The 10792-nt window shown below is 54.0% G+C and overlaps 1 protein-coding gene across 1 annotated transcript in view; it reads right to left on the bottom strand.

Annotated features, from left to right (window-relative positions):
• LOC117245222 (glutamate receptor ionotropic, NMDA 1-like) overlaps nucleotides 1-10601 on the bottom strand; it is an 11587-nt gene extending 986 nt beyond the window's left edge. Inside the window, exons 1-3 of the mRNA XM_033518453.1 lie at nucleotides 10457-10601; nucleotides 4478-4654; nucleotides 104-166 (exon numbers count right to left, since the gene is read on the bottom strand). Coding sequence (XP_033374344.1) covers nucleotides 104-166; nucleotides 4478-4654; nucleotides 10457-10477 — 261 coding nt within the window. The 5' untranslated portion in view covers nucleotides 10478-10601. The remainder of the gene's footprint in view (nucleotides 1-103; nucleotides 167-4477; nucleotides 4655-10456) is intronic.
• Between the last annotated feature and the right edge of the window lie 191 nt (nucleotides 10602-10792).

The raw sequence follows: 10792 nt of genomic DNA, 5'->3' as shown, positions 1-10792 counted from the left end.
TTTTTTTTTTTTTTTTTTTTCTTTTTTATTTTTCTGTTGGCTGTGGCTATTTTTCATTTGCTAGTTAGGTTGGTGGGCGGCGTGCATTTCCATGCATATATACCTTGGGTCCTCGCTTGTTGTCATAGGAAAGTTGGTCGAGGTTTTCATAGTTCCTTTTTTTACTCTGATGAATAATGTGCACAGAGAAAATATGTAGACACAGAAGAATATTATAAACAGTTGAAAATGACGTGTAGTAAAGCAATCCAACATCCACCTCCTCCTCCACTGTTTGCTAAAGGGTCTCTATAACGCTGGAGCTCGCAAAAACCACTATCAGGAGAGATTGTGCCTCAGCTCTCACGGGAGTCACGGAGCAATCTGAGAGCAAAGCCTGAGTGGCACAGCTGGTGTGATGCAGTTGCATTTTCCCTTGAGGGACTGGGGAATTCTTCAGCAAGGAATTTTTGTCTTAAGCTCAGAAACAATCTAAGGGCCTAAGTGGTTGGGTTTCCATGGAATTACTGTGGAAGTAAAGGACAAAATGTTGTGTACGGAAAGTGCTGGATAAAGACAAACTGTTACAGTTAAGAGTATTAGCATTACTAGAGTCACTATCAGAATTACAATCCTGTCCACACAAAGTGAGGTGTCCCAGCTGAACCTCTCACCCCCTGAAAGGAGGGAGCAGCGTTTTCAGCTCTGTTGACATCCAAAAGAGAAAGATAAAGTTCTCTACGTCCCGTGTTGGCTCAAAGCGTGGCGATATGGAGCAATGGTGACATGGGATGACATTGCAGCTGTTACCTGGTCCCTGGGAGGGCCAGGGCACTGATGGCTCTGTGGCACAGGGGTGGCCCTGGCAGCAGGGTGCCCATAACTGGCCCTAAGCACGGCTAGCGGGGCTCCCTGCTCGCTGTTCTGCCTCCATGGAGCGTGCCCGTGGGGCTGGGGGAGTGTGCTGACCCCCGAGAGATGGGACTGGAGCAGAAATCCTGCTCCTGCCCCGCTGGTGCTGCTGGGCCCCAGAGGAGCCCGGGGCAGGGCACCCAGTGCTGGAGCTTTCCTGTGGGGCAGGCAGCGTGCTGAGGGTCCCCAGCCTCTGCTCAGAGCCCCAGAACCTTCCTGGAGCAGCCCCTGAGGCCACTAACAGCAACCTGACGGTGCCTTCAGGAGATGGCTTGGCAGGTTTTGGTGGGACACAGTCTGCCATCTTCTCCTTGACCCTGCCCCAGCTGAGTGTCCCTGATCTGTGTACGTGGGGTGTGGGACACAGCTCTACCCTCATCTCCATTTCTCCAGAGCCTGGTGGCAATGGATCCCTGCCAGGAACCCAACCCTTTGCACCCCCAGGGCACAGGGGTCCATGCTCCCAGCTTGTTCCTCAGACAGACAGATTTCTCTTCATCTTGCTTTCCAAACCAATTAACTTGCCTCTTCCTGAGCATCCAGGCCAGTCTTTGGCAGGACATCTTGCCAGGTCTCCTTTCCACGCAGTCCTGCGATCTTTTCTTTCTTCCCCTTGGATGCAGCCCAAAATGTTTTTCATTACTCAAAGAAATTGAGTCCTGGCAAGGGAAAGTATCTGAAGAGGCAAAATCTTCTTGGAGCCCAGGTCTGCCTTCATTTCTGATGACTCCCACAGCAAGGATTTCTGCAGTGGCTTCTTAGTGGCTTCTGCTGGGCCTGCAGTGAGCCTGGAGTTAATGACTGCTACAAAGAGACCAGAGATACAGCAGGAATGTTCTCCAGTCAGGCAACACTGGTCACTTCTCCCCAGGCACTGTCAGTGTAGCCAAGAACTCGGTCATCCATGCTGCACCTCCAGCCAGGAATTCCTGGGATGTGCTGGCACCTTGGCCCAGGCTGGTCAGCAGTCCTGGGTGCACCAAGGCTGGCCCCAATCACCTCTCCCTGTCACTAGTCCTGTTTCCAGAACTACACTAATAATCCTCTTTTTCCCATTTTTCCATGTGGTCCTGCAGCCCTTCTCTGATCTTCATGTTTCACACAGGGACCAACAAATCAGAATTTCCCTTTCCACCGTGTGCTCCTGCACTCACTCAAAAAATGGTCACAATGAGCATCCCTGTCGCAGAGAAAGGCAGGGAGCACAGCAGGACCTGCCAGCTCTGCTGTCACCGTGTCCAGCACCCCCTTGGAGCCCCAGGAGCCCCATGAAGGAGCAGAGCAGGGCTGGGTGGAGCAGCAGCTCCAGGCTGAGAGCCAGGCACAAGGCCAGCACATGGGGCACATGGGGCTGGCCAGGACATGGGGCACTCTGGGCTGGCCAGGACATGGGGCACATGGGGCTGGCCAGCACATGGGGCACTCTGGGCTGGCCAGCACATGGGGCACTGTGGGCTGGCCAGCACATGGGGCACTGTGGGCTGGCCAGCACATGGGGCAAATGGGGCTGGCCAGCACATGGGGCACATGGGGCTGGCCAGCACATGGGGCACTCTGGGCTGGCCAGCATGTCCTGAGTGCTGAGCTCAGGGTGCTGCTACAGCTGCAGTGGTGCCTGCCTGGCACACGGGGCTGGCACAGACCCTGGGGCAAAGCCATGCCCCAGAACAAGAGCTCAGGTGGGTGGGTGAGTCTCTGAGCCCGAGCAGGTCCTCCAGGTCCTCAGGGGCTGCGATCTGAGCCTTGAAGAGGTTGAGATCAGGAATCCTGCCTGCTCCCTCCCCAGGGCACAGCCTGCCCTTGGAGAGGCTGGGGAGGAGCCCATGGTACACCTTGATGGCATGGAAAGAGTCAGCACATCAGTGATCAGAAAAGAGACTGGAGGAAGAGGTGGAGGAGGACAGGAAAGCCCCAGTGGGGTATCTGCCACCTGCAGGACCGGTCAGACCAGTCTGCCTGACCTTTCCTCAAAGGAAACAGAAACAAGAAGCAGTGGCACACCCCAGGGAGACAAGGCAGAGCAGGTGCCCCAGGCTGGAGAGTGGCCCGAGCGTCTGCAGCAGCCCAGGGGCTGCCAGAGAACACCAAGACGTGCAGTAGATGCAGTGCAAACACAGGGAAGGTCTGAGGACAGACCCTCCCTCCCCACATTTCAAGCTCCAGATCTCAAAGGCTTTCCTGCAGGGTGGACAGGCTGAAGAAGAAATGCACCCTGTGCCTGGGAGCACCACATGGGGCAAACAGGAGAGGAGGCACGAGGGGGAGCAGTAAAACGGGATGCACAGGAGCTACAGGAAAACAGAAAGTGCAATCCAAGAGGAGGGATGAGGGACTGACAGTGGCTCTCCCTGGATAAAGGGCTTTGTGCAGGAAGAGGCTTTGGAGGAAAACACCAACCTGCTGTCACCCAGTGGGGAGCTGCCTTTGGGGGCAGGAGGGTCCCTCTGTGGAACATCAGTGCCCTGTGACAGCCTGAGATGCAGCAAGGATGGAACTTCTTAAAAATCACTGCCAAAATCAGGAGTCTGCAGGTCAGTGTGGCTTGTGCCAGCCTGCACCCCTGCAGCAGTTTTTCCTGCAGGAGGGTGACAAAGAGCAGTCACAGGGTCCCATCTCTCAGCTCAGCCACCAGCTCCAACCACAAGAAGAATCTATGGCCACGTCTCCTCAAGAGCTGAGACTGCCAAAGGTCCAGCAGCTGCAGGTTGGGGTCCCTGGCTGTGATCCAGGAGGGAACATCCCCAGATGGGTGCCTGTGCTGATGCTGCTGGAGACTTGGATGAACTCGGGCTCTGCCCAATGGAAGGGGACCTCACCCTGCCCAGGAGAGAGGACGTGCTGGGACTCCATCCCATAGGACAGGAGGTGGCTCCTTGCCTTGCAGATTGCAGCCAAACAGCTTCCTGTGCTCTCCTTCTCTGCTTGTCTTGAACACTTGTTCACTTTCCCTCCATGCTGCAGGTCTGTGCTTTGTCCTCCTGCCCCTCGGGGTCCTGCCCTGCCTCCCTCCCTGCCCCTGCTGGCCCTGAGAGCCGCTGCAAGGTCCCTGTCCCACCCTGTGACAGCATGGGGTGCCGGGCAAGCAGCGTTTGGCATGTGCTTCGATGGAGATGGGAACGGGCTCTACCGAGAGGGTCACTGCAGCCCTGCCCTGCCCCTCCTAAGCACTCAGCTGAGCCCCAGTAGCCAATTCAGAAGCTGCTTTTTGGGGTGGCTTTGGCACTGCTGGGTCTGCCTGGCCCCGGGGTGGCTGCAGTGGGGCAGCTGCTTCCCTAAGACTGATCCTCTCCTTGGCTGGGAAACTTGGGCAAGGCATTTGCAGAGCTCCAGGTTATCCTTCCCTTCATTTTGTAGTCGATTTACATGTAGGAGATTTTGACCATGGCAAAGCAAGTGAAATGAATAAAGTACAAAGTTCTGTCAGGTACTAGTCAGACACTGTTGATGCTTTAAGCATGTTAGCCATGTTACAATGGAAAGAAAAGGTGTTTTACATACAGAAATCTACATACATACAACAGCCCAAGACTTCTAGTTTTGTTGTTGTTGCTTAAACAAAGCTACAAGACAATGTTCAGGAACTGACCTTGGACTCTTTCTCCTCCAGGAGGGTCTCCAGCTTCTTTTGTGCAGCACGACCCTCGTGGTCGTCGCTGACTATCAGAATGACGTGGTTCCAGTTGAAGACTCTCATCATCTCAAACCAGACGTTGGCCTGGTGAGAGTAAGGTGGGACCGTGCGCAAAAAGGACAGGTGGATGCTCTGCAAGGGAGAACAAGAGCTCAACACAGACTGTGGGGGTGTCAGCCACATTTGCAGGGACAGGGCTGGGATCACAAAGCCATTTTGGGGTGCACACCTCCAGCTGACCTCTGGGACCTGCAGCCTTCCTTCTGGCTGGGAGGCAAACCCTGGGTCTGACTTTGTACCTCTCTGTGGTTAAAGCAGAGCAAAGAGGGGCTTCTGCTTCCTGCTCCATAAATGCACAGAGAAGAAAGGCCTGTCGAGCCATGAATGACCAGCAGTGTTCAGTGCAGATATAGCCTTGCCTCCTGACCTTTTGAATAATTACCATTATTAATTAAACAATTAATTTTTCTATGGACATCAAAAAGCACAAGGATTCCCTTCCAGAAAGCAAGAGGCAGGTACAGGCAGCTGTGTGTTCATCATTTGCCATGGGAGGAGTTCAGAAAGGCAGTTTTATAACACGGTCCCTGGCTGTTTCTGGGTCAGCCTGTTCTGCAGCAGCAGCAGGCAGAGGAGGCAGCTCTGGAGCCGTGCCCCAGCCTGATTTAAACCTCTCTGATTCGGTTAAAGGCATCGTTATGGATGGCTGATTGTGCAATAGCAATTCCAGCCTAATTAAGTACAGCGCTCTTAGGGGAGCAATCAGACCAAAAGCTGGAGCTGGCAGAGAGCTTTCAAACAAATGCAGCTTGTCCAAAAAGCCCTAGAGTCAAATATTAGGAAGTGAAAGTGCTCATGCTCAGCATGGACCCTCCTTGACAGCCCAGCTACATGCTGGAGGCAGGCAGGAGCCAGAACTGGAGAGGACAAAAATAAAGCACCGTAATATTCCTTCCTCTAAGGCTGAGATGGTTGTCTGCACCAAAAAGGGCTTGTCCAGAGCTGCTCATCCAGAGACCAGACCCAGAATGGGTCAGAAATGTCCTGAATAGGCCAAAGTGATACACACTGGGAAGGAAAGGGCATCCTGTCCCCCATGGACACACACAGGAGGGACAGACACAGCAAATGAACCCTTTTCCTCACACTCAACACGGTGCTAACGTCAAACCAGACCAGGAAATGTGCAGAAAAGGATGTAAACTTAAACTCCCTGCTCTGCCCAGGGCTCCCTGCTCCTGCCCCAGCCCACGCCACGGGAATGGGGAACAGCAAAGCCACCACAGCACTGGGAACATTTCCTGAGTGGGAGACACCCAGGAGAGGGGTGGATGTTCAGTCAGAGGAGGAAACAAACCAGGAGAGCCCCAGCAAAGCTGTGAGAGTCTGACTGACACAAACATCACAGCTACAGGAGAGCAGCTCACCCCACTAAACCAGCACTGGCCCCTGGGGTTGGGAAAAAGCCCACAGGGATTAACGTGGTGTTAAACCAACACAGTGCTCGAGATCTCTCTGGAGTCTGCAGAGATCTCCAGATACCTGGAGGAATTCCCAGGTACTGCTGCACACTGCCAGGGGCACACCATGGATCCAAACATTCTGAATTTTTAACCCCTGAGCATTTTCAATTGCTTTAAGGAAATCCAGGGAAAGTGAAACTGGAAATGGGAAATGGGAAAAAAAATCAGAAGAGAGAAAAGAGCTGAAAAAATAACAGAAGAGCCAATATTAAAAAAAGAAATCAGAGAAACACAGGTTAAAAACATCAAAATTCTATAAAAATTCTTTCAATCCCTTTTTGAAATGAAAAAAACTCTTTGCAATTTCCATATATTGCATCCAATTACTTTCTATCTTCTCAACCAGCTTGCAAAAATGGTTTTCAAACCAATCATGGCTTTCTTCTTTTTTCCTCTTTCTTAAAGAGGGAAAAATTACTGCCAGGTTTTTGGGGGGCAGCTTGGTTTAACTGGATGGGATTTAAAGCTCCTTCCAACCCAGACCAGTCTGTGATGATTCAGTGTGGGGTCAGGACCTGAGAACTGCAGATATTTGATATAAAGAGGAGCTCTTTGGGTAGATGGTGTGTGTGTGAAAGCACAGAGTGCACTCACAGCCTGTCCCTGCAGAAGGCAGGAGGGAGGGAGGGAGGCTGAGTAAGGAAGGGAGAGCAGCCATCCCTGCAGGGAGCTGGGCTGCTGGAGCTGGCCACAGCCTGGGGAGGGCACTGGGGGTCCCTCTGCATGGAGATTTTATCCACAGGGGAGAGGGCACGGCTGGGGACAGTGCCTGTGTCACATCAGGGCCTTGTGAGTGAAGGGTTTGTCCCCTCCCTCACTTCTGTCTGCCCTGGGGCTCACCCAGCTCAGAGCCCATGGCTGGGGAGTGACTTTTCCTACAGGCTGAAGGCAGCAATGTGCTTTTGCTTCATCACCCCTGGCAGTGGGGTCAGTTCCCCTTCTAGCAATGCACTCCCTGCCTGGGAAACTTCAAAGAGATTGACAGAGATCCCAATCTGCAAAGCTCCTGGAGATTTGGTAAAATTCACCAGCTGGGCATGGGAAAGAAGTGTTGGCCAGTGGATCCACGGAAGGAGCCTGCCCACTGCCCCACACGACAGCTGTGGCTGTGGGAGGGAGCTGAGACAATTGAGATAGCTCAGACCAGTGCAGGGAGGGATTTTGGGGACAGAAGGAGAGGAAACTCAGATTAAAGTGCCCTCTCTGCCTTTTCCTGCAGTGCAGGAGGGATGGGACAGGGCCACTGCGGGGCCAGCTGGAATCTGAGAGCCCCTGGGGATCTGCTGGGACAGGGGGGCTCCATCAGAGCATCTCTCCTCTACCCTGCTCTGCTCTCGCACATTCCAGGCTGCCCTGCTGGGGGCTGTGCTCCCCTGTCCCAGGGCAAACACCCCTGTGCTGCACCAAGCAGCCTCTCCTGACCTGTGGGGCCGGTGGAGGAGAACTGACCCTGACCTTGGCCAACAAGAGCCACTTGTGTCCCCAGCTGCCCCTTCCCACCCTGCCTGACAGGGCTCCTGCTGAGCACCCAGTGCCAGTGAGACCAGAGCACAAACCCCTTTTTGGTGAGCAAGCCCTGGGAGGACCTGGAATGGATCCACTGCCAGCAGGAACCAGAGGGAAAAGCCATCCCCTGGCTGGAGAGACAGACTCACTTCAACCACCAGGGCAAGGTGCTGGAACTGAAAAAGCTCTTCAATTCCAGGATGTCTAAACTCCATTTTCCCATTCTTCCAGCAGCAGAGCAGATCTCTTAATCTATGAATTTATCTCCTGATCCTCTGCTGTGATAATCTGCTGTGGGGTGGTGGTGAGGGGCTCAGCCAGGGTGTCCCCCCAGCCCCTCATGGTGCTGAGCAGCACAGAGCCTCCTGCCTCCTGAGCTCTGCATTCCCCCAGGCTCTGCTCTCACACTCTGTCACCTCACATTTTCCATGCTGCCAAGATGTCAGTGTCATCTCGTTTTTCCAGCAGATGCACAGGAGACATAAACACCCCAACGACCCTCGGGGGACAGGAGCACTGAGGGGCCCAGCATGGGAAGTCAGAGGGGGATTTTGCAATGCTCAGTCCAGGAGATGTCCCTGGAGGGCTCTGCATAGCAATGGACACCACAGTGATGGGAACTACTCCGCTGCCTTTACCTTGGGACTCCCTCTCTCCTCCAGTTCCCTGCTGACCTCACTCGAGGGGATTGGGATTCCAGAGACCCCTCCCTGGGCAGGCAGGACTGTGCTGGGTGATGTGAGGCTCTCAGTGAAGGAACAGCTCATCATTTCACAAGATGCACATGGAGGCCAAGCCAGAGTGCTCTGCCTGATGACTGCAATATTATTTCTGGAACAAATTCTTGGGTACTGTGAGCATAAAACTCACTTCCTTCAGGTATCTCTGCTGAAAGACTGGCTACAGCTCATGGACCACTGTGCTTGACTGAAGATGCTCTGAGAGCATCAAAAGGTATTGGACAAAGCTGTCCCTGCTGAGGTCCACACCTTTCCTCCTCCTGGCAGCCTTGAGAGGACCATAATTAACCCAACCCCGGTGAAATCCAACTCAAATTGTCTGATGCCTCCTAAACCAATTAGAGGCGTACATACAAAGTGATCCTACAAGCTTGTTTCCATAGAAACTAAGCTGAAAGATATAATTTCCTGAATTAAAACAAAAAAGAAAGCAAGCTGGAAACCAAAAAGGGAACAGCTGAGTGTCCCTGTGTCAGGAGCCAGCCTGTCCTGCATGGGGTGTTCAGAACCTTCCAGTGCCCCATCCCACAGCTCCACCCCTCTGTCCCCCACCCTGCTCCCACCTTTGCTGTCCTCTCCACTGCCCAGACATCCTCTGCTCCTCTCCCCTGTGCCTGCCTTTGCCCCATGTCCTGCTGCCAGTCCCTGTTCCTCTGGGAGCTGTGAGCCCCGTGGGCAGGGGGCTGAGCACGGTGCCAGCCGGGCAGGGGGGCTCTGAGGGGTGTTGGGTGGGCAGCCTGGGTCCCCTGTTTTACCCCACAGCCCTGAACCTGCTCAACACCCCAGATATTCCAGGGAGGGCATCTCCAGCACACTGGGCCACCACTGCAGCCACAGGTCTCTCCTCCAGCCCTGAGTGAGCCAGGTGGGATTTGTGACTCTGCTTTGCAGAAAAGATGTTTTAAAAAGGACGAGACTGGCAGAAGCAGAGGGCAGAGCCAGCCCCTCGGGGTGAGCCCTGCAGGCCAGCCCGAGGCTGGACAGCACAGATGGGCTGTGGGCAGCAGCAGCAGCTTTGCTGGGCACAGCCCTGCAGAGATGGAGCAGAGATGAGGAGGAGGGACCCTCTCCCTGCCATCGTGGGCTCTGTGACAAGGACCCTGTCAGGGACATTCCTGTCAGATCTATCTCCTCCCCAGAGCAGCAAAGAGCAAATCCCCCCTGCTGCCAGCTCTGCTGCCATCCCTTTCCATCTACAGCCGTGCCTGGTGGGACCCTGCCAGGGTGTGCAGGTCCCCAGCCCTGCATCACCACCATCACCACCATCACCCTGGTCTGACCTCCCTGCCTCGGCTTCCCTGCTGGGAGAAGCCAAACCCTGCTGCTCCTCCAGCCAAGCAGGGCTCTGCTGCCTCTTCAGGAGCCTCTGCTCCTCCTCCTGAAATTTGACTTCATTTAGCATGTAGGTGGAGTGACTATTTTTGCACTGAACATTTACATTTTTGAATATTCACATTTTCCAAGCAAAGGCCGATTTGTGCTTTGAAGCAGGCTCGATCTCACCCACAGAGCTCGTGTGCCTGGATGAAATCCTGCAATGGCATTTGGAAGGCCTGGCTCTGCTCAGCTCCTCCTTTTGCTGTTACTAAAGCTTTAGGTGTTTGCCAAACGGGCTGTAAGCTGAGGGCCAGGCACTGCCTGCCCATGGCAGAACCTCATCCAGCCTGGAAGTCTCTGTGTTCCCACAGGGACAGCTGAGACACCGGAATCTGAACCCCTGGCTTGAGTGCTGACCAGTCTGAACGTCATGTGAAGCCTCAGGGTATTCTGATCTCTCCCCTACAAATACCCCACAAACAGCCTCCGAGCCCCAGAGAGCTCCTGCCCAATGTACAGCTCTACCAGGATCCCCTGTCCCTCCCCAGCCCCCAGGACCCCCTGGCTGTCAGCAGAGAGCAGGAGCCAGCTCGTGCCTTTGCCCTGCCTGGCAGAGCAGCGCTGCAGAAATCATCCGGCACTATGTAGGTCAACACTGGCAGCTGCAAACAAATTATGTACCCTGGAATTCAGGAGAGAGAGAGAGAGAGAGAGAGAGGGAGCTGCAGGCTGGGCTGCAGAGGATGGACAGACAGACACGGAGTGCAGACATCATTAACCCTCCTGATGGGCACTCTTGATTTACAGCACATGTATGAGGTACCAGAGCAGAAGCATGCATCAGTTACCTTATCAGAATATATAGACATGCGTGTTGTCAGACCAATGACAGGGATCCTGTAGAAGCCAGCTGTGTATGATACAGGTGTTGGTGTTAGGTGATCGTTGGGAGCAGGAGGGTGACTAACTAATATTGCATAGACCTGTAGGACAGGATACACGACACAAACATTATTTCACGGCAGCGCATCGGCCATCAAGAGTGATTATTTTTTTTCCCCTTTTCTTTCCTGCAATGCTGAACAGCCCCACATTAACACGATAACGGCACTGGGGAAGCAGAGGCTGTGCTGGGAGCCACTGGGGGCTGTGCTGGGAGCCACTGGGGGCTGTGCTGGGAGCCA

Source organism: Parus major, chromosome 17 (genome assembly GCF_001522545.3).
Source record: "Parus major isolate Abel chromosome 17, Parus_major1.1, whole genome shotgun sequence".
Classification (NCBI taxonomy): domain Eukaryota; kingdom Metazoa; phylum Chordata; class Aves; order Passeriformes; family Paridae; genus Parus; species Parus major.
This window is presented reverse-complemented; position numbering and strand designations above follow the sequence as displayed.